We start from the raw sequence: 25206 nt of genomic DNA, 5'->3' as shown, positions 1-25206 counted from the left end.
GTATCATATTTATAAATAAATTTATATATTATATATAGATAAATAAGTGTATTATATTTATTTATTATATATTATATTTATAAATAAATATATAAATGTATTGTAACTGTATTATATTATATATAATACATAATATAAGTAGATTTATAAATGTATATTAATATAAATGTGTATAAATTATAAATGAATATTATATAAATGTATAAATTAATATATTATAAATATATATTAATATTATGTATAAATGTATAAATGTAATAAATATAAATGTATAAATGTATTATATTATATATATAATACATAATATAAATGTATATTATAAATATACATAAATATATATATTATGTTTAAATGTACATTTATATAAATGTTCAATATATATAATATATATTATGTATATATTAAATATATATAATATATAACATTTATATAAATGTATAATAACATATTTATAATATATTTAATTTATATAATATATAATATTTATATAAATATATAAAAATATATTTTATATATAATAAAATATTTATAATATGTATAAATTAATATATTTAAATTAATATAATATATATATATCCTATACATAATTGAAATATACAAATTGAAATAAACATATCAAATATGTATTTGGAGTTGTTTTTGATATATTGTTTGGATATGGTGTTTTTGGAGTTGTTTTTGAAATACACATTTACTGTAGCATTTGGATTGTGAAAAACAGTTTTTCAAAAACAGGCCTAAAAACAAGAATCCAAAACAGTTTTGGAAGAATAGTGCACGTTTTTGGGTAATTGCCAATAATTACAGGGCATTGTTACGCTGCTCTGACCGACCATGCTTCCCAATGCTTGGTGCTGTCCCGTTCACTTTTATTTCATTTTCTAAGGTTGTGAAAGAGAGATTAGATCAAGCCTTTTAGTTTTAGGCAATTATTAAAGCAGAACCCGGAAGAAAACAAAGGTGAATAATTGTCTGAATTGGATAATAACCCAAATAATAATAATGGATTCTTGATCTTTTCCATTGGATGACAAATCCATTCATACTAAACCAGAGCCATGCATGACCTTTACTCTTTGAAGGATTTGGCAAACCTACTGCATTCTCAAAACGAAAAAATTTGTGAATTTTTGGGGAAATTTTTTTTGAAATATTTTCTTGACGTATTGAGTAATTGGTATATTTTTATCTCGTTCGTACATATGGCTACAGTATTATTTTTCTTCCAAAAAAAAACCCCTCCAAAATAGGGCGTTTGTATGATTCCAAATGCTAATAATGCCACGAGCAACTTTGTTGCTATAGTTTTAAAGAATGAATGTTGAAGAAGAATATATCATCGTTCAATAGGTGTTAGATGGAGGAAACTCTGATCCAACATATCTGACATGCACTTCTTGAGGAAGTAGATGATAATTGATTTGAAGAACTTCAAAAATTTTCTTCAGCTCAAGGACTAGATCAGATCTGTGGCTGCTTCTCTGCGATGATGATGAGTTTATGGCATGAGTAACGTAGAGAGCCATCTTGAGCTTGTTCACATCCTCAATTTCCTTGATCTGGACGCTGTGGCTAGGCTGCCACTGTTCAGGCTTGCTCTCCAAATACCTGAAACACACCACAAAGCACCTTGTCCATTAAAACACTACATCTACAACCAATTATGGAAGTTTCCTTCCTTTTCATTTGGGCTCCAGAAATGAAATGTAAAAGGGCTGGGCAGCAATAGTCAGACTAAGTAAATTTCTTTTCCATAAAGACAGCGAAAGGAACTACTAATTTGTAGCCTCAATTTCTGGTTGCCAATGCAATTTGCATTACAGAGCAAGGTTTACTTGTACTACAGCAGAAACTAGAAAAGCAGGGGGAGTTCTGTGTATCCAGTTGGTTCTTTTGCCGAAATCAATCTCGTCGAGTGTGTGTTGGAACTAGAAAAGAACAGCTGCAGGATGGAACTAGAAAGGAAAATTGAAGTTGAACTGTCCAAAGTCATTACATGAAGCTTGGCGTGCGAAACAATAATGAAAAGCTGAAGAAACAGATGACACTATTACAGTTGCGGAAATCAATCCGAAACACAGGTGAATTGCGAACATCTTTCATGGAAAGTATCATCCTGTATCAGCAGATATCGAGTTCTTGTGAAACCTCAAATCCTAACGGACTAATGAATTGAAAGCTGGCTATTACCATGCTTAACTGGGAGGCTAATTTGGAAAATGAACTTAAACTTGAATACACTAAAATTCAGAAGCTCCTAATAGACTGTATTATTCCTTTCTGCCCCTGAAGCCTTCTCAACACAAATTGGCATCAGCCAACACCCATAAAACAAAGAGAAGAAGGGAAGGGCAGGGCAGGAAATTCTCAGAAAAAAATGAGAAGGCGGCAACTAAATATAGTTATCATTTCTTTCTGATGACTGATGAAATATAAGAGGTAGAGACATACCCTTTTAGTTTGGCCTTTAGAGCTGCTATGCTCTCGACTGAAGTGGAAAAATCGACAGAAAACTCCACAGAATCACCCAACGGTGGACTTCTATTAAAGTTGGTGATTGGTTTAGTAGCAAGAATGCTATTTGGATAGTATATCATCTGATTGTCATATCTCAAGAAGATTGTTGTCAAAATGTTCATCTCTTCAACAATCATCTGGAGAAGTTCAACGGGGTTAGGGTACACTAGGAAGAAGAAGTGGAATAGAAAATAAAGGATATGCACTTTGGGATAAGGGATCACCTGCACCCCATCGACAACGCATCTATCGCCAACATCAAACGGGTGGGTTCCAAATACGAAGACCATTGCTTCAAATACCGTTTTGGCTGTGTTGCCAAACATGAAGACCACCAGTAGAAGTTGAGATGAAATGAAGACCAACACTTTAGTTGTAGCAAATCCCATCAACAGCAACCACACTATAATGATGACTACTAAAATAATTGCAGAAGAGATCTTGTTAAGCTCTTCAACAGCTGTTTTGGCATCATTCAGAGAATGTGCTAGATATTTCCGTTCATTGTAGACCTTTACCTGTGACCAATCACCACTTTTATCAGAACTGAAAATAAAAACACTTCCATAAACAGTCTGTTCAACATTCTCCGTATTCATACATCTGTTATATTTGTGTTCTTGAACAAGTTAGTAAATCCCTATTTTGCAGTCTAAAGTTAGTTTTCCAAGTAAATGTTCAAAACCAACCACTCAAAATCTGCAAAATGCTTTTATTTGAAAAATCTCAGAAACATAAAATGAGTATTAGAGCTCAACTTCCGTGACCTGTCAACTAGTCAAGCTGATGTTATTGAAGAATTCATGATAGAATGCAAGAATGAACCGCGTTTAGTAACTATATAAGTACTTTTCTGTGAGTCCACGAATCAATTTGAAATTTATAAGTAAAGACAGATCTCACCACCCAACTCTTGAAGGATGCTTTCATGATCTGTCCAGTTTGTGCAGTTCCTTCGAATAGTGGAAGCACATTACCAACTTCCTCAGGTGGAAAAAACCGCAAAAGATCTCCTTCATCAATATACCTTGGCCGAGATGAAAAGATTTTACGCAACAATCAGTGTCAACCAAAATTGAAGAATCTAAATACAAGGCATTTTATCTTACCTGTTGCCAGACTTGGCTACTTTCTTAAAAATATCTCTAGCAGCAGCCTTTGCTTCAACCTCACTTACAATCTCCTTCTGTGGAACCTCTTCGTCATCATCGCTCCGCTCAAGCACATCAGAAATAGTTGATAATCCTGAAGTCCTTATTACTTGCACTAACCCATTCATTGTGAAAGAAGAAATCTTCTCTCGTGTCAGATTGTAAAGTTTATCCACATTAACCACCTCATCCCCTTTCCCCTTTTGTTTCCCTTTCATTGAGTACTTGAAGCTCAACCTCCCGCTATTCCTGAACCGTCCAGCTGTATCAGCATTTTCCATCAATGCAGGGCCTGAAAGGGTCTGAAGAACATACTGATGAAAAATGGATTCTTGAATCTTATCAAAGAATGCCTGGACATGATATGAAGAAGCTAATAGCTTTACTAGGAAAGTCTTTACCATCCACATAACTGATCCAATAAGACTAGATGCAAGAGCCCTTGTAATATGATTCAGTACTCTCATAGTATGCCTTGACCGCTTGACCCCTCTATTAATCAACAATGCCCAAGCTATCAGAACCAAGCCCAACCAAAGCGATACTCGAAAACTCTTCCTCAAACTATAAAGAAAATATAAAACCTTGTTCTTAAGCAAATAATTCCTTTCAATCACAAACACTAACAACTCAGTAAACCATTGAGTAACCAAATGCCCACAGAAAAACACCAATACCAACACACACCATCTCCATATGCGCAATCCCGAAACGTACAAACTACTCAATTTATCTACAGTTAAGCTAACAATCAAAAAACCCAATATGCTAAACAATGCAATCCATTCAATTAAAATGATAAATTCCACTTTTTTACTATGTCTTTTCTTTTCAAACTGATCCGGGATATACCCAGGCTGGTAAACTCCACCACCATCATCATCATCATCATCCTCTTGATCTTCATGATATCCTGGCGATGCCATTAATGGAGTTTTCGGGGTAATTGAACCTGTAGTCTTCGGAGTGTTGGGAGTACTAGTCCTTCGTATCGGGCTCCTGTAAGGCGAGGTTGTCGTAGGTGCAGGTGGTTGTATGTTAGCGTCCTCAATAAGCTTCACTTTGGGAGGCTGTGGCGGCTCCACTAGTCTTGACTTAGGCTTGGGGCATCGAAACTGGGCTAATGGCCGCCTCCGAATACTAATACTACCGGTACTTGTTTCAGATGGAGGTTGGTTTGATGTTGATGGTGGATTCAGCACTGGACTACTCAACCTGCCCGTTGCTGGAGAAGAAGAAGAAGTGCTCATTTGTACGGTTGTTGACTGGACATTTCCTTGCTCCATTGCAGAGTAAGAATAGAATGAAGTAGTAGATTCAAGAATTGTAGGAGTTGTAGTATTTCCGTTCAACCCACCAATCTGTTTGGTCGATTTTGAAGTTTGTTGGGGATTTGGAATCATTAGTACAACCTCATCTGTCCCTCCTTTCTGTTTCAAGACTGCTCCACCTTCCATTAAATAGCCAACAGTATCTAATGTGCTGCTGTAATCAAATGAAACTCCCGAGCACCAGATTTAGCAACACCCAATTACTGAATCAATCAGCAGTTATTTCAGTTGTTTGTTGACGATGTAAACATGGAAAACTAAAAGGATGCCCAGTTTTGGACATGCTTCGGTGAGGGTCTGCCTCATGATCATGATTGGTCATTCTGAATGGGGATAATTGCAGAAACCCCCGAGGTTTCTAACACTAGCACTCATCATCTCCTCTGTAGTTTAAGAAATAGCACTGACTTCCATTGAATTTACTGATTATTTGCATATTCAGTCTAGGCTAGAAAAAGTGCTATTAAAAAATTATTTTAAGGAATGAGATGAGAAATTTGTGCCAGATTTGCTAACGAAAGGTTGTGAAAATTTACTTTTATACCCTGATTATTTGGAGAAACCTAATGAACAAATTTTGCAAAAGAAACCTTGTTTCTTGTCAACAAATTAAGTAACTAATTAAACTAATTAAACCACCTGTAAGTGTTACTTTCACATATTTAATTTTTGTTAAATACAAAACTTACTAGTTTCCTTTTTGTAAAAATATTAGTGTAACACTTTTTAAATTTTACTTACAAATAATTATGTATTTAACATAAATTAAATGATTCAAAATAAAATGCCCATAAATAGTTGGTACTTTGTTCCTGTAATAGAGGGAACTCATAAAGAACTGGTATGTTATAGGTAATTTCTTTTTTTTTTTTTTACTTTCACACATTTAATTTTTGTCAAATACAAAACCTACCAATTTCCCTTTCTTAAAAATATTAGTGTAACATTTTTTCAATTTTAATTACAAATATTTATATATTTAATATAAATTAAATAATTCAGAATAAAATACCTATAAAGAGCCAATACTTTGTTCATGTAATGGAGAAAAGTCATAAAGAATTAATACTTTATGAGGCATTTCTTTTTTTAAAAATATTTAATTTATATTAAATAGATAACCTACCGGTTCTCTTTTTGTAATAATATTACTATAACACTTTTTAAATTTTACTTACAAACATTGATGTATTTATCATAAATTAAATGTTTGAGAGTAAAATACTCATAAAGAGCTGATACTTTGAATAGGTAATGCCCATTTACCCATAAACTACAACCCTTAAAGTTTATTAATTATTAATTGATTTGTAGTATTTTTTCATTCCTTTGCTAATAGTACTTGGTATGTAGCACAAAGTGCACATCTAGCACAAATTTCTCATCTCACTCTCTAAAATAATATTTTAATGGCACTTTTTTTAGTCTGGACAGAATATGCAAAGAATCAGCAAGTTCAAGAGAGGTCAATGCTATTTCTTAAATCACAGAGGAGGTGAGTGCTAGTGTTAGAAACCTCAGAGAGGTTTCTGCAATTTTCCCTTCTGAATGACTCCATCTAACCCAACGACTTCAGTAGCAGGTAACTAATGGCGGGCTTAAATAAGAGAAAATTGGTCATGCTTAGGAAATTTGCAGAGGGATAATAGAAATGCAAATGGACTTTTTTTTTTGGCTCTTTTCTTTTATCTTCAAAAACTTTTTCTGTGTCCGGCTTCCCTTCTTGTTTTTATCTTTTCTTAGCAAAATATCTCATCATTATTGCAAATGATTCCTTTTTATCTTCTTTTTTTGGGAGCAGTTGCATGCTTTGAAATTCATGGCGTGGGAGAGTACCATTAATGCATGCAGTACCTAAAACAAAACTTATGATAATGAGAAACAATAGTAAGGAAACGAATTAGTGATTTAGAATAATTCGTAACTTCCAAACTTAACAACGGCTTTATATTATAACTTTCCCGTTCTCCGGAAGAGAAATGCTACTAACTTTCTTTTTTTAATCCTTTTTAAAATCGAAAAGCACAATTACTACACGTTAAGCTGCCAATTCAAAGTCGGACTCGGGCAGTGAAGTTTCTCTGACTAGGACTAATCCACGTTTTGCGTTTGAAATTTTTGACAGATCAAGTTCGTCGGTTTGCAAATGGTTGTCGTTAGTATCAATTCAATCTTCATTTTGTTAAATTTGTCAGACGGATAAGGAGCAAGTCATTTTCTTATATGATCCATCGACTGTTCATTTTTTTCTTATCTGTTTGGAAATTTGGGCCTAAAAGTGGTTTCAAAGTACAAGAGATAGGTATCTATATTTTTTTCTTTTTTTTTTGGTCGACTGGTGGGTATCCTGGTCAATTGACCAGACTAATTCCCCCCAGGCCGGAAGGCTGGAAGAGATAGGTATCTATATGGACTTTAGAATTTCTTCTTCGGCCTACATATGTCAATTTTAGGTTTTGTCTTTCAAGTTTCAACATCTGTGTGTAGTTGTATTTATAGGCTCCGTCTTTCAACTTCTTTCCTAGTATTTTCAAAAAATTTTAATCCAAATAACTAAAATGAACCAAAATTACCGAAATTCTGACGAGGGTTAGAGTCGAGTTTGAATATGGCTTCAAAATTGAATTACATTTTGCATCCCGAATGGTCCAAGTTTTTGAGCTAATGGTACAAACTTTGAGGCTGAAAATATTTAGGAGTCCATTTAGGTGTCGTTTATGAACTTCTTGTCAAAAAGAGCAGCGTAACTCTTCATATATTATACGATCCAACGATCTAATAATCTACTTGTGTTATTAATTTGCTTGTTTAGTACGGTAGTTGATGGGTCTTATTGTGTGTCCATGATGTTGGTGCAATATTTACAATTTATCGGCAGCATTCATTTAAAGCCGGTTAATAATCTGCATAATGGCTGATATTCATCCGATAATAATTAATCATAATTGGCTGATAGGAATTTATCGGTAGCATCCATTTGAGGTCGATCAATAATCGACGTGATGCTGATATTCATGCATCCATCAGTGTGCATAAACGTATACTAATATGTGCGGTATAAAAGGGAGAAAGGAAGCCAATTATGCTAAAGAATCTATTTAGGCCCCATAGTTTATCAATAGTCAGAGATAATCGGCTGTATCATAAGGAATTCATCAGTTGTGACAGATTAAGGTCACATAGGGGACTTGATTGGTAACTGGTCTTTGAAAATTGGCAATCAGGAATGTATGGACCGTGGCACCAATTGCAGACTGACATGTGTGAGTAACAAAGTTTCCATGAGAAATCGATGTTGATAACCAATAATATTTGCATAATTGTCAGCTCCTCATACCGGATGAGACCAATTGGCAAAATGATGCATGCATCAGTTTAACGGCCCTACAAATTAGGGGGTGGTGGTCATCTTATCCTAAAACATAAGAATGGATAGTTACCACTGTCCATGACTCAACTAATATGACTGACGTGAACCATGTCATGAGGAAAGTGGTCTTATTAGAAGCAATTATCGTTGATGCTAGAGGGAAGCATCTAAGTATAAATACTACAAGATGAATCAGATGAAAATCATATTCAACTTACAAAAAGACTAGTCATGCCGTACTTTTTCAAATTTTAGAAGATTTTAAGCTAGAAGTTAGGCTAATTTTAAGCTAATCTTGGGATTCTCATCTTTCATGCAAGTATTTCCTTCTTCATTCCATGTTTTTAAGCGAAATCAACGTCAGTTTATATAAATTTCATTAGAGCTGTTATGAAGGCTCTTTTCATTCTAAGCAATGTTTTAAAAATCGGATCGGATCGATCGGTTCGATCGATTGAACCGTAAATCGGCCATGCCTCCGATCCAATTCAATTAAAAATCCAAAGAATTAATCGAACCGGTCAAAAAGCGGTTGAACCAAAAAAATTGGAAAAAACCAGGAGGTTCAACTGATTTTATTAAGTATTTATTTTTTAAAATAAATATTTTAATTTTATTCAAAATATTTAATACTAAAATGAATTAAAAAATTATTAAACCCGTGAAGCGGGATCATACTTATTGAACTGTGAATCGGAAGGTTTTTCGGTTCACTCTCCAATCCGGATTTAAAAATATTGATTCTAAGCAAGATTTACAAGCAATATTTATGAGTGTGCTGCGAACTTCATGTTTCTTTTAAGCAATACAGTAACTTTCACTCACAAGTTAGTTTTTTTTTATCAGTATCTTCTTAATCAATCACTTTTGATACGAATTTTAAGTCCTTCAGACTGCTCAAAGTAGGACGAACGACGATTGTCTCAAAGCAGGACGAACAATGGTCGTCTAAGAAGTCAGCATCAAATTAGCGCATTCTCATTTTCACCACCATCAGTCCAATTACTGTTTTCCAGGCTTCTTCATCGTAAACCAGGTGGCTTGCTTGCAACCATTGACAACAGTTCACCAGCTGTCACAAATCAACGTCAACACATAATAGATGGAATTGAACTCAAGGTTCGGAATTTTCTTAACAGAATTCTAAGAGGATAGTACTAAAAAAATGTAGAAGAAATAAGGGATAATTGCAGTTGGTGAGGTTTATAACAATTGCAGGCAATACCCTCCAAATTTTAAAAAAACCTTACACCTATTTTTCTTATTCTGTATAATGACAAAAATAACCTGCATGAAGTACTAAATGTAACATCTCCATGAAAGGAAATAATGCATTAAATTTAACAAATCATTATAAAAAAGAGAAAAAAGAAAACAAAGGAGAGTAAGAGCAATAAATAGTCTCCCAAATCACCTCAATATATAGTCTGTGGTGCTTTGTTTGAAAAAGATTCCTTGTTAATTTGGTATAAACTTCTTTTAATTTCGTAAAAGTGCATAAGAACAGGAAATACTACTACTAGTACTAATACGATTGTCGTCCTGGATTTTGCGCTGTGCAGTTGTGCACTAGCAATAATGTCCCCGGTGATTTTCACGAGTATATCCAAGTAATTAAACCGGCGGCTTGGTTTAAGATGTGGAGGGACCACTTCATCATCCTCGCTTCACAAGACGACAAAATTTCGTCTACCGACGGAACAAAAAACTTCGGTAGACCCGATTCACGGTCCCGCCCGTAGACCGAGACAACCCGTCACATTTACACTGTATGAATTAATAATTGAGAATTTGTTTCTTCCTGCTCCAGGACAAAAGCACAGTTAATTCTTTTACTACCAATTTTGCCTTCTACCCCAAACTTCAACAGCTTAAATCCATCCACCGGTTTCGCCGCCAGCATCATTCTGCTGCTGCTCTCTTTCCAGTCAGTCACCAGATAAATCCCAAGACCGCTAGGCTTTACTTCACTTCTTTCAAAACTTCCTCTCCATCCCCTTTCCTCCGCCGCCATCGAACACCGATTGCATTGGAGGAGCAAGCGGCAGCATCTACAGAGAGAGATTTCCACCCATTTATTAGTAGAGCAGTTCTCTCACAAACTCCCTAATATCCTATTCTTTTGTTTTAATAGACTGAAGAAATTTCTCCCATGGAAGTAGTTGTCCGTTGAATCTTCATCGGACCGTGTCGCCGCCATCTTCTCCTCCTAGTTGTCTGCCCTTTTTCTTGCAAAACTTAAAGTTTATTAATTTTTTTTTTTTTTTGGTAAAAGCTACGTAAAGTTTCAAAGAAAACCAAAATCTATCCATAAATTAAAAGAGGTACGAAAAAAAGTACAGAATTTAATAGAAAACAAAAAAAGAGCACGTTGAGAGTGTTCAGAGATCTTCACCAGAAGTTTGGGGAAGAAAGCGTTGGGGAAAGAGAGAGGAAAAGGTCAAAAAGAGAATAGAGACAGCTTCTCGCCATTTAATTCATAGTGTCCACGTGGCAGATTGTAGATCTCTCCGTCTATGAGTGGGTCCGTAGATCGGGTTTACCAAATTTTTGTCAGACGAGATATTATACATATACATATTATATGATTTTTTTTTTTCAAAAGTCCGATGAAAAGTTAGGAATAAAAATACGTGTTACGCATACATTTTTGTACGTGAACAATATGAATATATTTGAAATTTACGAATCTAAAATTACGGATAAATATATTATAGATTTGTAAGACTATGCTACATTAATACTAATTTTAAACTTATTTTTATATCTGAGACATTAAAATTGTTTAAAATTTTATCACCTTATTATTTAAATATGGATACACCTATCATTTTTGTGATATATATCGCTTTTATTGTGCTGAAAATTATAACATTATCAGATTAGAAAGATTCTATGAGCACTTTTCTAACCAACGAACCTACTCTAGCGGTTGTATTGAAACAAAACTTGATCTAACAATAATATATAAGGTGAAGACTATAATTACCATAATCATTTTCCATTTTCTTTTTATTTAATACATTAGTACTAGGTTGGAAATTTGAACCTGATAAGGTTTGGTGAATTGAAGTGCCAAAGTAGAAGGGCTGGAAGGATAGCTTCATTTTGATGACGACGTGAGCCTGTTCTTATGGTCGACATTATCCAGCAAGTGGTCCACAACTAAACAATACTACTACTAGCCTTTAGTGTTTTATGGTAGTGAACAGAAAGTCTTACTTGAACTGCCTTCACTTTGACTATTGACATGGTATATATTGCCATGGAAAACGGATTCTCTACTCGCGAAGGAATCTACCGGAGAGTCGGACTACATTTCGCAGTGTTCCACATAAGAATTCATTAAAGCCAGCCTTCTTTGCTATAAGGCTGTTAAAACGGGAAGGTTGAAGCGACAGAATCTGTGTCAATTTTTATGGTTTATTTGCTGTGGAACCACAGATTTCCGTGCGGATTTGGACACAGCAAAATTTTGACCGCAAAACTAGAAGAATCTTTTGATCAATTTTCTTTTACTCTCCACAAGAAACACACCAAAAACTAATCAAAATTCCAGTTTTATCCACTGCTTTCTGATGTACGCTGCTTTGTCATTCTCTGCATCCTGAACAACCAATCGCAATTCACAGGCAAATCCTTCCATGTCTATACTCCTTACCTGGCACGGTTTTAAAGGCTATATTTCTATCATACAAAACAATAAAAAATTTAGATAAGAGTTTTGTATATTCTTTACTAATTAGTTCATACACTGTAAACTTTAACCCTCCGCTAGCCTAAATCATTTTGATAGAGCCATGGGAAACTCTCCAATCCCCTACTCACCACCCCCAACAACATCAAACAATATGCCTTTGTTATATTATGGAATGGTGGTTGTCGGGACAGCAGCTCTAATTCTTGCAGTATACAACTTGATCATCCTGAGATGGTGCTCTCAGAGTCAGGCAGACAGGCCACGTCAAGGCATGGCTGCTCCGTTGCGGTTCGAGGCTGCTTCAGCATCAAGTCAGAGCTTGGATAGCCTTCATGTGAACTTGATTTCCAGTTTCAAGTACAAGAAAGGAGGGTCATCAAGAGATGAAGCTCACTATAGCCAGTACGAATGTGCAGTTTGCTTATCTGTGTATGAAGAGGATGAAGAATTGAGGCAGCTTCCAAGGTGCAAACACTCGTTTCATGCTTCTTGTATAGATATGTGGCTGTACTCTCATCTGGACTGTCCTCTTTGCCGTTCTCCGGTGGATCCGCCAGTCCTGAACCGGGTTCTCAACGAACCTACAAGGCGGGCAGGGCAATCCAGAGAAGGATTGCAAATCTCCAGTAGGATCCCCGTGTAATTATGTTTCTCTGGAATTACCGTCCTGTCAAATTGGCCCGTAGTTGTATTCTGCATTTTTGTCGGCATATGACATTTTAGTCTGTGCATGAACGCCTGCAATTATGGAAAATTTTGGCCTTTGACAACTCAAGGTTAATGTGGACCCCGATGGAGAAAGATGAAATTGACAAGGAAATATAGAACCCAATTCTTCCCATCTCGTTGGTAAACAGTAAAACTCGTAAAGGTGGCTGCTTTAGCTCGGCTCGGTATACATATGGGAGAAACAGAGAGAAGATGAATCGATCAAAAGTGTAACAGGCATAAATTAATGCGTCTTTTTTTTTTTTTTACTAAAACGTTGGTAAGAGCTTTACTGTAGCGAGCAAAGGCTCAAATAATGCTGTATAACTTGTGGCATAAGAGTTGATCTGCTCGCTAATGTCATTCCTGTTTTCACAGTCTAAACAAGAAGAGCACATTTGAAACAACAAGTTTAAGCTTTGTATATCCTCCATTAGAGTTGCCATCTTGCTATCCAGAGCTCTCCGAGATATTAACTGTTTCAAGAGTTCCTTGTTCTGCATTTGTATTTTGATTCTTCTCCATTGCTGTTACACTGCCCCGCACATTACCAGTTTGATCGCCACAGCTTCATCAACATTCTTGCTTCCCGAGCTTCGTTCCTTCATGGCCCAGCTTGCAATTGTTATGTTTGGGTTAATCAATCATGGCTGTTACTCCAATTCCAAGCATGGATTGCCTTTGCTGGCTTTGCGTCGCAATTCTCAGAATTACTGTTCCTTCTGCTTCTTGCTCCTGGATTGTTGCTGTTTCTGTAGTGCTCGTTCTGTATTTTCCGGACACTGTTTCTTCTTGTTCCATCCATTCCCTCTGAGCATTTTGTACAATTCTATTTTCTTTTATTATAGTCTACAGAAACAAAAAGACAAGTTATGTCTGTAAACATCTTTTTTTTTTTATCCCGTCTATATGAAACAACTGATACAAGACGGGTTGGCTTAGCATCATATCCCATCGAGGTTCCTCTTTGGTTTTATTTCTCTTCCAAAACACGTACTCTCGCCTAACGAGGTTGTTCTCTATTAGCAGGCGATCCGTGCCAAATCTTTTTAGGCCCGTGCAAAATGTTATACCTAATAGACCATGGAAGTTATGTGGGGGGGAGGGGAAGAGAACAGAATAAACAAGAAGAAAATTACTGTGGTTGAAGTCGGGCGAGACAAGCAAAACAGAGGTGATTCCCGTGGCTGCTGAAATTCCAAGTCGGTGACAAAAAACTATGCAAAACAATAATATATCTCTCGTCTGTATAAGGAACTCAGATAAAAGATAGGTTCACGGTTTCACTCCAGAACTAATTACATGGAGAAGATAAATATTGGCGGAGAAAATCCTTTATCGTTATATCAATCTTTGCCAGAATAGTTTGCAATATCTTCACAAATGTTACAAGGCCACAGATCATCTCATCTTCCAGAACTTTTACAAGTAATCACATCCTTCTCAAGTTGTCTAACCTGGCCTGTAAGTCACTATCTATGCCACTGTCATCATTTCCAGTTGCCTCAGCTTGTGGAACTTTAGTCTTTGCAGCTGGGGCAGCCACAGCTGATGAAGGTGCATTCACGAGCTGGCATTGGTTGGAAAACAACAAACATATATAAATCTTCTTCATAAGGCAAGTTGGCGCATGTGAGTTCATAAGATCTGAATGAGAAGAGAAGAGAAGAGGAGAAGAGATAACACAAATTACCTCGGAATTGATGTCGATACCAATCTCATCAAGGACTTGGCTCACCAATTCTTCTGTTTCTTCTTCTTCCTCATCCCCTTCCAAAGCCTCATCAATAGCATCGCCCATCACCTCACTCACCATTTCCATCTTTTCATTCTGTCTCTCAAATTCCTGCATTATTCTCTGTAATGATGGCAAGTTCATCTGCCTATTCATCTGCCCCATTGCCTTCGTAACACCTTTCATTGCCTCTCCCATTGCTTGGGTTGATTTTAAGGTCTGAGAGGTACAATTGCAGTTATTTTGAGGAAAGATATCCAATATCAAACTTAACAAGCAGAAACTCGAGGTGTCTGCACTGTCAATGCAAATCAACTTTTGCATAACTTCTCATGAAAACTAACAGAATAAAACAATAAAATTTTCAGCAGGGTCATGTGTGCTATGGAATCAGAAAAGAATAATCCATGGCTTCCTAATCAGGAAGATACAAGTTCCTCCAAGACGAACTCTTTAGTTATCACCATAACAGGAAATTACTGTGTAGACCAAGTTAAAAACCACTTGAATAAAGGCAGCTTGCCTTTACCATACTTCTGCTACACAGAAAAATAGCTAACATAACTACTGAGGGGCAGAGACGTAGCTATTTAGCTATCATGATAGTATATCCCCAAAAGTTTCATGAGTCAATAAGCTCAAAGTGCAAATAATCACCCATGAGAACATAGCAACAGTATCAGATTTTCAGCTTTCACCCATTAGCTCTAGTTGAGTGGGTGTGGGTGTGTGCGCGAACACGAGCGCACGCGAGAGAGAGAGAGAGAGAAGCATGGCAGAGCAGATTACAAAATGAACAAATAAATTAAATCAACAATAAAACAAGCACAATAGACAAACACTACCAATATGTAACTGGAAAAAATGTAATACCTGAATTCTGAGGGATACACCTTGGAGCTGAGACTTGAGCTTATAGAATTTTTCAATTTGGTGTCTTGTTCTGATAAGATCTTTTGCCATTACTTTGACAGCTCCCTGAAAAATAGCACCTCAAATCATTTTACTGTGAGAATCAAAAGAAAATTTTCACCTATGAAAAAAACAGCACTACAGCTCAGGGATAGCAGACTAGGACTAAAATTATGCCATGATTATCAGAAATTTGTGAAGAAAGAGAACATCTTGATCAAGAAAGTGTACTTCCATAATAAAAATGCAGGCATAATAAAATTGTCATAACCAAAAAAATTCTACCCAAATAACTAAGTCACACACGACACCAAATTCTGCAAATTTGTTCAGATCAACTTCTGAATTCTACACAAACACTAGATACTTCACTTGCACTATCACCCAGCCCAACATCCCCAAACCCTGTAATATCCAATGTGCGGTCAACACAACCAAAGAGCTGTAAGATGACCCAGAAACTGATAAAATAGTGCCTAAACAGAGAGTAGAATATCTGATAGGGATCTCAGAATCTAATCTACTCAAAAGAGTAGAAACAAGCAAAGAAGCTAATTGTATGACAGGTATTATTATGACGAATGATGCAGAAGATAGACAAACCATTTGGCCTTGCTTAGCACTTTTCTTTATCTCCGCGATCAGCTTCTTCTCCTGTGCTTGTAATCCCTGTCTCTCCCTTTCTATATCTCTGATCGATTTATCCAGCATCCGTTTATTCTCCCGCAGGAGTTCTAAAAACAATAACAGTATTTGTCAATCAGGACAAAACTCTCGACTACTGCACTGTGGTTCAACAAGCAAGCTTACTGATCCTCCTAGTTTCAATTGATTCTAATCAGGATCATCATCAACTGTACATTCCAGCTCAAATTTTCTTCACTCTCTTTAACAAAAAAAAAAAAAGGGCCCATAGCGTTCCTAAAACTCAATACTTGATTCAAATTGCTAATCCTTTCTTGATCGGAATCTCGATCATCCACAATAAAGTTAAAATATAAAACCAAATTTTCTTTAAACACAACAAATTTCGATCATCCATACAAAAAAAGAAAAGCCAAATTTTCTGAGCTTGACCTAGATAACAAAATGATAGGACAACAACAATCACTAACATAAAAAGATACGAACAAACAAAATAGAAATAGAAATTGAAATCGAAATAAAGAAGAAACCTGCGGGAGTTTTCCGCTTGCCGAATAAGAAGCTCATGACGATGATGATGGCAAATTACCGGCCGATCACAAAAAATATCGTCACTATAAGTATAAGATCGAAAGATTAAGCTAAGTTTTTTTCTTTTTTTTTTTTTGCCCCAAATCAATTAATGGAAGAAGCCCCGAAAAGTTGTCGAATAAGAATAACAATAAGAAGATGAAGATTGAAGATGTTTGTTGAAGTTCTATTTTAATCTAAAGCTTACGCGGTATAGGGCCTGCGAGGGAATAACAGAAGCAAAGTAAATCAACACGGATAAGATTAGTTTTTTTTTTCTTTTTCCTTTGTCTTTTATTTATTTTCTTTTACTACTCCAACTTTTTTACTTCCTCTTTATTAATACTCTGGATTTTAGTAGTGGTAAGATTTTTGTCGCTGGAGTTGGATTGTCGGATCAGAAGAGAACTGGGATATATTGCCGGGCTTAATTGGGAAATGCGTAGATGGTTAATGGTATTCACATTAGGGCAAGGCCGGAATTGGGCCTATAGATGGCATGTCCCATATTGGGCCCAAGCTAACATTCACATTGCCACTTGCTACTACCTTTGCAAGCAGCAAAACCATGACCACTTGAGCAAAAAAGACATAATCAAATGATCCAAGACCCAATTTAATCAAAGGACTTGGTAACAAACTAATAAACACAGATGCATGCAGATGGAGCAAGTACCCACATATAACACAAATCAATCAATTTGTCACATCTAGTAACTTAGAAATACTTTCATATTCGCCACTTCTAATCTTTTAAATCACCTACAATGTGATATATTTTTATTATTTAAAAGAGAAAAAAAAAGGGCGATAGAACGTCTGGCGTTCAAGGACATCCGATAAAATTGGAAACAATACAGAGAAGATTAGCATGTTTCCTGCACACAGGGATGATGGCACGCATAAAAAAAAAAAGAGAAATGGTTAATGTGATAGAACTTGAATATTCATTTCACTAAATTCTAAAAAAGGACCATTAGTTAGCTTAGTGGGCATCTACTTATGAATAATTGTTACGTTTTCTGTGAACACATTTTTCAATCACTTTTTTACCTCACGTACATCAAATTACTACATTATTTTTTCTAAAAAAAACTCAGAAAAATGCAATCCAAACAAGGCTAAGAAAGATAAAAAAAAAAACAATAATAATAAAGATGGAAGAGGAATGATACAATTGAATACATGCACGACTTGGAGTTAGGACTTGGGACCATGAATTGTAGTACAGTGCTACTAAAGAGAAATAGTAAGTGGTGGTGCAGCAGTAGTGTCAAGTGTCAACTGCGTCAAAACTGTGAGGGGTGTAGAATCAAGAACGGACGATCAAATCGTGGTCACGCCGGGAAAGGGAAACCTGACATTTGCCTCCTCCTCCTTTGTTTCAATCATCTCTCTTCTCTCTTTTTTTTTTGTTTGGGAATTTTTGGATCGTGAAAGCTGCCATAGAGGGCGGAGCAGGAGATCTGATCAACAGTAGCATATGCAAATTGCAAAGCCAGGTGGTCACGTCACGTGCGCTTCTCTGTCTTTTGTCTCCATTTTATGATTTCTGACTCCTCACACGTTGCAGTCACGCTTTTGTAAGTCACCCCTGCCAATTCTCGTGCACGTGTGCCTATTTTATTTTTCTTTTTTTATTTTTTTGATTTACTTCTAAATACTAGTGTGCTATTCGCATCAAAATTTCTACAATTGTTATTTTCAATTGGACTACAAAATTTCTAAATACTAGGGTGCTCTTGGGGGCCGGGGTACTTCAGGCGCAGGGGGGTACTTCAGGCGCAGGGGATTAGTCGGGTCCCGTAAGAATTGACCCGAACACTTCTGTGTTGACAAAAAAAATAAAAATAAAAAAATTGGACTACACAACGTATGCACTAGCAATATCATACGTCGACGCAACAAATATTTTATTATTGTCATCTATGGAAAACTATGTCTTATGATCAATTTATCCATATAAGTTTAACTTAAATGAATTTAGGATGTGCAATTGCATAGAATACTAACCCAAGTATGTCGTCCAGCTTTGTTCTACTGTAGCACATAGCCCCACCGTTCTTGCAATTGGATCAATAATATTCGTATCAAAATTTTGAAAATTTTCCGTCTAAATAGACCAATTTCTCCCTAAAAAATTGAGATTTTAGAATTTAAAAACCCTGATTTCAAATCTTATTGAATGTGAGTTTCTTCTTGTACTTTATGCAGGCTAGTTTGTAGTGATATATAGTTATAATTCTCAGCATTCGCAAGTTAATCTGCATTGTAATTTGTTTATATTGTTGCCACTATTCTGGCTCATTATAATCTTATTTAAAAAAAAAAAAAAAGGACCAACTTCCCCAATTAAGGTGAGGAGACCGATTGGGCTGTTCTTGAAGCTTGTAAGGGAATCAGGAGAAGAAGGACAACCTCTATTTAAACCATAAATTCATCTACCAAAACAACCTTCTTTTTTAAGTTGCTTGAATTAGTATTTTAGTTCAAGTTCATTTGCCTGCAATTCAAACCTACCCATCCATGCCTTGTATGTTACAACAGCATGTGCAGTGTTCAATTTATGTCGGCTCAATTTTGTTTACATAATTTCTGTTGATAAGGAAACCCGCAACCGTTATTTGAGACTGCGCATTGGGTAAACTCCAACTTGTGTAATAGCCTACCAATCATATGAAGGTGGTAGGACGCACTAAACAAATTCTGTGCGACGGACAGATGTCCCAAGAGAGGTTCGAATCCGAGGTGATAGAAATGCATGAACCGGGTTGTTCACATAATTTCGTTCTAATTTGTTTCCTTTTGGAAGTGTAATGTTTCACATTTACGCAACATTTTCATGAATCTCTACATGTAATGGTCAAAAGAGGCACCTTGGATGTTGAGATCATCATCAATTAACTTATCATTAGTAAAGCTGCATGGCCCTTTAAATTTATACACGGATGATGGGAAGGGTTGGTACGTTTGTTCCAAATTTGCTGTATTACACTTAGATTGCTGCATCAAATTATGAACAAATTACAGAACAAGTGCGAATTGGACGAAGGCTAGCTGCCTCCTGGCAGGACAAGGGCATTTAAGGGGATGGAACCAACTGACAGCTGATCTCTGTTCTTTGGTTGGCTTGTTAAAATGAAAAATAGTCAGATGCAATTTATGGTATCTGCCCCAAAATTGCTAGGTCGGTACGGCACATGAGGTCAACCTCTACATATATTTTGTGCGGATAATAATAATGTGTGCCGGGTTAATTGCATAATTACAGCAATGTCACTTCTTCATTACTGGTATCACCAGTTTACCGGTCGTCCCAAAAGAACAAAAAATCAGAATTTTTATGATTGCGATGCAAATGATTATGTTTGACTTTGCTGTGGTGAGAATATTTTCTCGTTTTAACTTTATTGAATCCAAAGTGGCCTCGGGTCAGTGATTTGTACCGTGTCAACTGGCCATTGGACAATCACCGTACGTGGTAGAAAATGCGAGGCCAAGAATGGCAGATTATTTCCATCACTTAAGGAAGGGATGTGGATGTGGATGTGGAGGGTATTTGGATATATAAGCAAAAAAGCGTCTGTTTAGTTTAAACAGCTTGAGAAAATAAAACAAGAATGATTGGTTGGTAATTAATTTGCAGAACAGAGAATCTCCCATGATGTTGTCTTGAGCAAGAAAATTCCACTACTATTTGAAATGAACACTGACTTTTCAGTAGCTAGCAACACAAAGGCCTTGTTTGGATTGCGATTTTTCGTCGGAAAATTACGTCGTTTTTCGTGATCACATTTCCCTATTACTTTTTTTTCTCACATGCATCAAATCGCTACAGTAATTTTTCCATAAAAAATCATGAAAAATGCAATCCAAACACAACCACATGTTGCCACCAAGTATCAAAGACCTCCTCTTTTTTTTTTTTATCAGGAAAATTGTTGTTGTTGTTGTTTTAGTTACTGTCCTAATTAATAATGTCTCTTTCTCCTGGTAATTGATTTTGCAACTTTGTACAAGTAACTTTCGGGCGGGCAGATAAAGTGCGAAATTCATCCCTTCTCTCTCAAATCAATCTTCAAGTAAATGAGCATCAATCTCAGCTGAATGCCAAATTCAATTGGCATTGCAATTATGGCCATATACGTTTTTACCACCACCAACCAATCTTTTCCCATCTCTTATTATTATTAGATCACCAACCCTTATTATTGATGTATCATATTTTCACCACCACATTAGTCTTTTCTCGAGTAGTAATAAATAAATACTCAAGAAGTCGCCAGTTAATAATCACACGGTTCAAACAAAGTTCACTAAAAAAAAAAAGCACTAGCAATTGATGATAGTCTCAAAATTCTCAATTAAGAGGGAAGAGCAATGAAATTACTAAAACAGAAAAGAGAATTATTTATGGATATTGAATCCTTTTTCTACATCTAGATTAATATAATACTCGAATAATTAGTGGCTCCGTAATGAAGCCATGCCCCAACGCCATGGGGGTTGCAAAGTGAAGTCCTGCAAATCTACTTTTTCTTGGTTGCAAAAGTGGAGTTTGCATGTGCGCTATCATGTATGATCCTGCTATACTTTGACTTCTGAGATTCCTCAAGGCTCCCTTTTTCATCCACTAGGACTCCAATATAATTTTTTTTCCCCTTCCTGTCCTTTGTTGTGTTAATGTGACATAGATATTACTATGCGCTTGGATTGGCCTTTTATCTGCTTGGTTGGGCGCAAACAGTAGTCATATCTTGATAGAGCAGCAGCAGTACATGCTTTATCAAAATCACCTTACCTGCTATATTTAGGTATAGATGATTTGTTTCTACTTTCAAACAGTCTCGCTTGACAGCCATAATTATAGCATAATAACAGTGAAATTTTAACTGTCCTGAAGATGTAATAAATTCGATTGCAGTTTACTTGCCCCAGAAAATGAGATAAATCACGAATGAGGGCAAGCTGATGATCAGATTTGGTTTGACAGCTGTAACTACTCAACTGTATTGAATCATTTTAGTAGAAGCAGCAGACACTCTTTTTTGAGTTTGAGAGTTATATTTGTAGTAAAAAATAGCCAAAAAAACGTGTTTGGATACAAAACTTATCCCAAATAATATTTCGCTTGCATCATAAACACATTTTTCAACTCACCTTTTTATATTCCCAACCACCTTTTTATCTCACATACATCACATCACAAAAAATGCTACAGTAATTATTTCAAATAATATTTCAAATAATACCCTATCCAAATGTTAACTAAAGCTAATTAAAATGTAGCTTGAGTGATGTGCCCTGACTAACTTGGGCCGCGTTTAACCCACGCGCGAGCTAGTCCAACTTAATACAAGCTTGATAAAAGAGTAAGCATTATAAATGATGAGAAGTCTCTTTAGTTTTTCAATATGGGACAAAGTCTTTTGAAATATCCCTATTATTTACAACAATATTTGTTGCAACGTATCAAATTAGTCCCCCTGCGAGTGGAGTTGGTTGGTTGAAAGCAAAGGCGTATGTAATGGTGGTGCAACTTTTAAAACCTGAAGCACAGTAAGAATCAAAATAGGTGCAAGTTCCCAGTTTTTGTTTGAAGGGTTCAATTCAAATGATTTTGTAGCGGTCTTCTTTGTTCTTCTTTTCACATTTGGAAATGTTTCTAGGTCAATGTCGTCCATCTTCTCAACAACTATACGTATGAATTCAATTCCAGCTCTTGTCACAATAGTAGACAGAATCATACAATATCACCGTGCTGTAAAGATGCTGCTGCGCTTTCTCTGAAGAGGTCGCTTTTGAAACTTCTCTTTTTGTCCAAAAGTATGGAATGCAATGCGTGGTCGCGACACATTGAAATTAACTAAATCATGAAACAGTTTCACATAGTGACATTTGAACAATTTGATAATAAGTAGACATATGCTCCACTTATTAATAAATTGCAAAAGTTAAAAAGAAATCATTTTTCTTCAACACAAAGAAACATGTATAGATCACCATCATCACGATTGTGACAGTAGAAAAAGACCTACTAGAACTTGAAATTTCTCCTTGCATTATCAATAATAATATTATGGCGTTGGTCCAAGAAGTTGCTTTTGAGATGTTGAAGTAAAACACTACTATCAAACAAATATATGTTTTCCGGAAGAGATAAGGCTAAGGACAGATATATGTTGATTAAGGGTTATTCCTTCAGGAAGACAAATTTTTGCAAGTTACTCATATATGGTGTTTCAAGAAAGCCTTTGCGTGCTTTTTAATTCTTTGAGATTAAAGGTGTATTTGATTTACTCCTTGGATAATTCTGATGCCAAAATATCTGGTGGACTGCAGATGCTTTTTAGAAGAACAATAACGCGCATAGAGTTTGGAAAGGCTATTTGCTAGATTCTTTCAGAAAGAAAGAAAAAAAAAAAACTGAGGATCATTAGTAGATTTCATATTTCACGAGGCCGTAAATGTCTCTGCTTCCACGCGATAATTCCCATTGAGCACTTTTTTCCCCTGAACTTTACAGAACCTCGAAGTATCCAAAGTAGTCTCGAAAATCAATTTCATTATGATACAAACCTAGATAAACATAACACAAACAGAGAAGAAAATGATCAGTTATCCATGAACCATTCATGTTACATGACTCGTCTAACTAGCTAACTACAAGTTGAGCTACATAAGCAATCCATTGGCAATGGCCTGATTGATTTTCAGGTTTGTAGTTCCATAGACTGGCAACTCCTCCCTATGAGCTCCATGGCCAACCCCAACAATGCCAATGTTATCGAGTTCAAACAGATCCGAACTAGTACAGCTATTACCATCATCATCACTGTTCTCATAAAATCCCCTGAAGCCATATTTCTTTGATTTCTTTTCTTCATAATTCCTAAAACTATCAATGTTCTTCTTGAGGAAATGACTGTTAATATTTGGCACCAGTGTTAGACTTGGATCATAATGATCATTTATGCTCTTGTGCCCACAGGGTTGACAATCTTCGTCGACAATAACACTAACAGGACAAAATCTGACAGACCGCTTTGATTTACCTCTTGAAGGAGGTGGTGGTCTGTTCAAGCAAGACCTGGAAGTCAGAGAACATGTGGTAGATGAGTCCTTGACTGATCTCGATTTCCTCACTGAACTCCAATCTTCCATCCCTTCATGTTTCTTCAAATTTCTTGGAGTGAAAATGGAATTCAAAAAATTCTTGATTTTCCCACCTGGAGAAATTGGTTGTTTCACCTTCTTTAAGTCTCCATAGATTTTCGGGGCCCTTGATTTTGTCCGCATGAACCCGCCCTCATGTTTTGGAGCTGCTCCAGGAACAAGTGTTTGGTGAGCTGCTTTCGGTGTTGCATGTAAAACTGAAGATTTTGGAGTGGATTTTGATGCAGAGTCTGTTTCTGAGGATGAAAACAAGCTCGAGTCTGTTGACGAGCTTGAATCTGAATTGATGTGCCTCGACCTCGAGCCTCTAGTACTGCTTCCGTAGTTTTCCATCCATTTCTCAACCATGATTGCTCGTCGGATACTTGCAATCTCTTCTTCAAATTCAGCTGCATTGTTTCTCTTTCTATGGAGGAGAGCAGGATCCGGTTCTTGCCTTGGCTCTTCTTCTTTGCCTTGGGATTCATCAATGGAATGATATATGGCATCAAGAAGAGATGAAGAAAATGATGGTGTTTTTCTTCGCTGTTGATGCCTTTCTCCTCTAACAGGCCTCTCCCACGTAGTCATGTTTGAATATGTATATGTTCACAAACAAGAAGAAAGGAAGAAAGTTACAAGGAGAAGAAACAGAAAACTGGCATTAATAGATGGAAATGAGATTCATGTGAAAGAACTACAAAGAGAAGAAAATGTAAGCGCAAGTGATGATGTTAGATTGAGAACAGAATTATGTTTGACATGAAAACTGATGCAGGAATGCAAGAGAGCACAGTGCTGCATATACTGTAGTTGATGATTACGAACTGGTTAAAAGAGAGAAAATTTGAAGGGAATGATAGTTGATATCGAGATTAGAGTGAAATTGAAAAGCCCAATGCTACGGCTTAAATGTTGGGACTAAATAGGAACCAGAGAGAGAGAGAGAGACATATAGAACTGGTTATTGATGCCTGTTGACATGTAGAAAATAGGAGGGGATTATAGGGATAATTGCAGAAACCTCCCCTGAGGTTTTTTGTGGTTGCACTCACCTCCCTTGAGGTTTCGAAAATAGCACGAACCTCCCATAAACTTAACGTTTTAGTAGCAAATTCAATCCATGTCAGAGAAAGTACCATTAAAAAAGTTTTTTGGGAAGTGAGATAATAATATTGTTCCATTTGTACCCTTTTTACCTATTGTGAGTTTGTATTTTTAAAAGAACAAAAAATATTAAAAGGTGAAAACAACTAGTGAAATTCAAGGGGGATATAAATGCAAAGAGAATACGTGGAGCAGCAACAACTGGAAGAAGGAACAAACATACGTTCAGAAATCTGAAATTCTAAAACATATAGTGTATACAACTAATTCAAAAAACTTTCCTTCACTAATATGCATAGAAACTT

General features: G+C 36.1%; 4 protein-coding genes and 1 pseudogene across 4 annotated transcripts; 2 read left to right on the top strand and 3 right to left on the bottom strand.

The window, feature by feature from the left end:
• Nucleotides 1-1172: 1172 nt before the first annotated feature.
• LOC113772922 (mechanosensitive ion channel protein 10-like) lies at nucleotides 1173-5284 on the bottom strand. The gene is made up of 5 exons (XM_027317419.1): nucleotides 3627-5284; nucleotides 3421-3544; nucleotides 2742-3035; nucleotides 2452-2654; nucleotides 1173-1608 (listed from the first exon to the last, which is right to left on the bottom strand). The coding sequence occupies exons 1-5, from the start codon at nucleotides 5123-5125 to the stop codon at nucleotides 1344-1346; spliced, it is 2385 nt and encodes a 794-aa protein (XP_027173220.1). The 5' UTR covers nucleotides 5126-5284; the 3' UTR covers nucleotides 1173-1343.
• A 6581-nt stretch (nucleotides 5285-11865) lies between these two features.
• LOC113775967 (RING-H2 finger protein ATL52-like) lies at nucleotides 11866-13613 on the top strand. Its single transcript, XM_027321030.1, has one exon. The coding sequence runs from the start codon at nucleotides 12170-12172 to the stop codon at nucleotides 12710-12712; it is 543 nt and encodes a 180-aa protein (XP_027176831.1). The 5' UTR covers nucleotides 11866-12169; the 3' UTR covers nucleotides 12713-13613.
• Nucleotides 13614-13995: 382 nt separating this feature from the next.
• Nucleotides 13996-16892, bottom strand: LOC113774764 (vacuolar protein sorting-associated protein 2 homolog 1). The gene is made up of 5 exons (XM_027319381.1): nucleotides 16600-16892; nucleotides 16028-16158; nucleotides 15386-15490; nucleotides 14471-14731; nucleotides 13996-14347 (listed from the first exon to the last, which is right to left on the bottom strand). Exons 1-5 carry the CDS (start codon nucleotides 16634-16636, stop codon nucleotides 14210-14212), a joined length of 672 nt encoding a protein of 223 aa, XP_027175182.1. The 5' UTR covers nucleotides 16637-16892; the 3' UTR covers nucleotides 13996-14209.
• Nucleotides 16893-17456: 564 nt separating this feature from the next.
• Nucleotides 17457-17565, top strand: LOC113776589 (annotated as a pseudogene).
• A 5619-nt stretch (nucleotides 17566-23184) lies between these two features.
• Nucleotides 23185-24687, bottom strand: LOC113775723 (protein BIG GRAIN 1-like A). The gene has a single exon (XM_027320714.1). It carries the CDS (start codon nucleotides 24383-24385, stop codon nucleotides 23315-23317), a length of 1071 nt encoding a protein of 356 aa, XP_027176515.1. The 5' UTR covers nucleotides 24386-24687; the 3' UTR covers nucleotides 23185-23314.
• Between the last annotated feature and the right edge of the window lie 519 nt (nucleotides 24688-25206).

The sequence above is a fragment of the Coffea eugenioides genome, chromosome 6, assembly GCF_003713205.1.
Source record: "Coffea eugenioides isolate CCC68of chromosome 6, Ceug_1.0, whole genome shotgun sequence".
NCBI lineage: Eukaryota > Viridiplantae > Streptophyta > Magnoliopsida > Gentianales > Rubiaceae > Coffea > Coffea eugenioides.
Note: the sequence above shows the minus strand (reverse complement) of the source record. Positions and strands in the feature narration are given on the sequence as shown.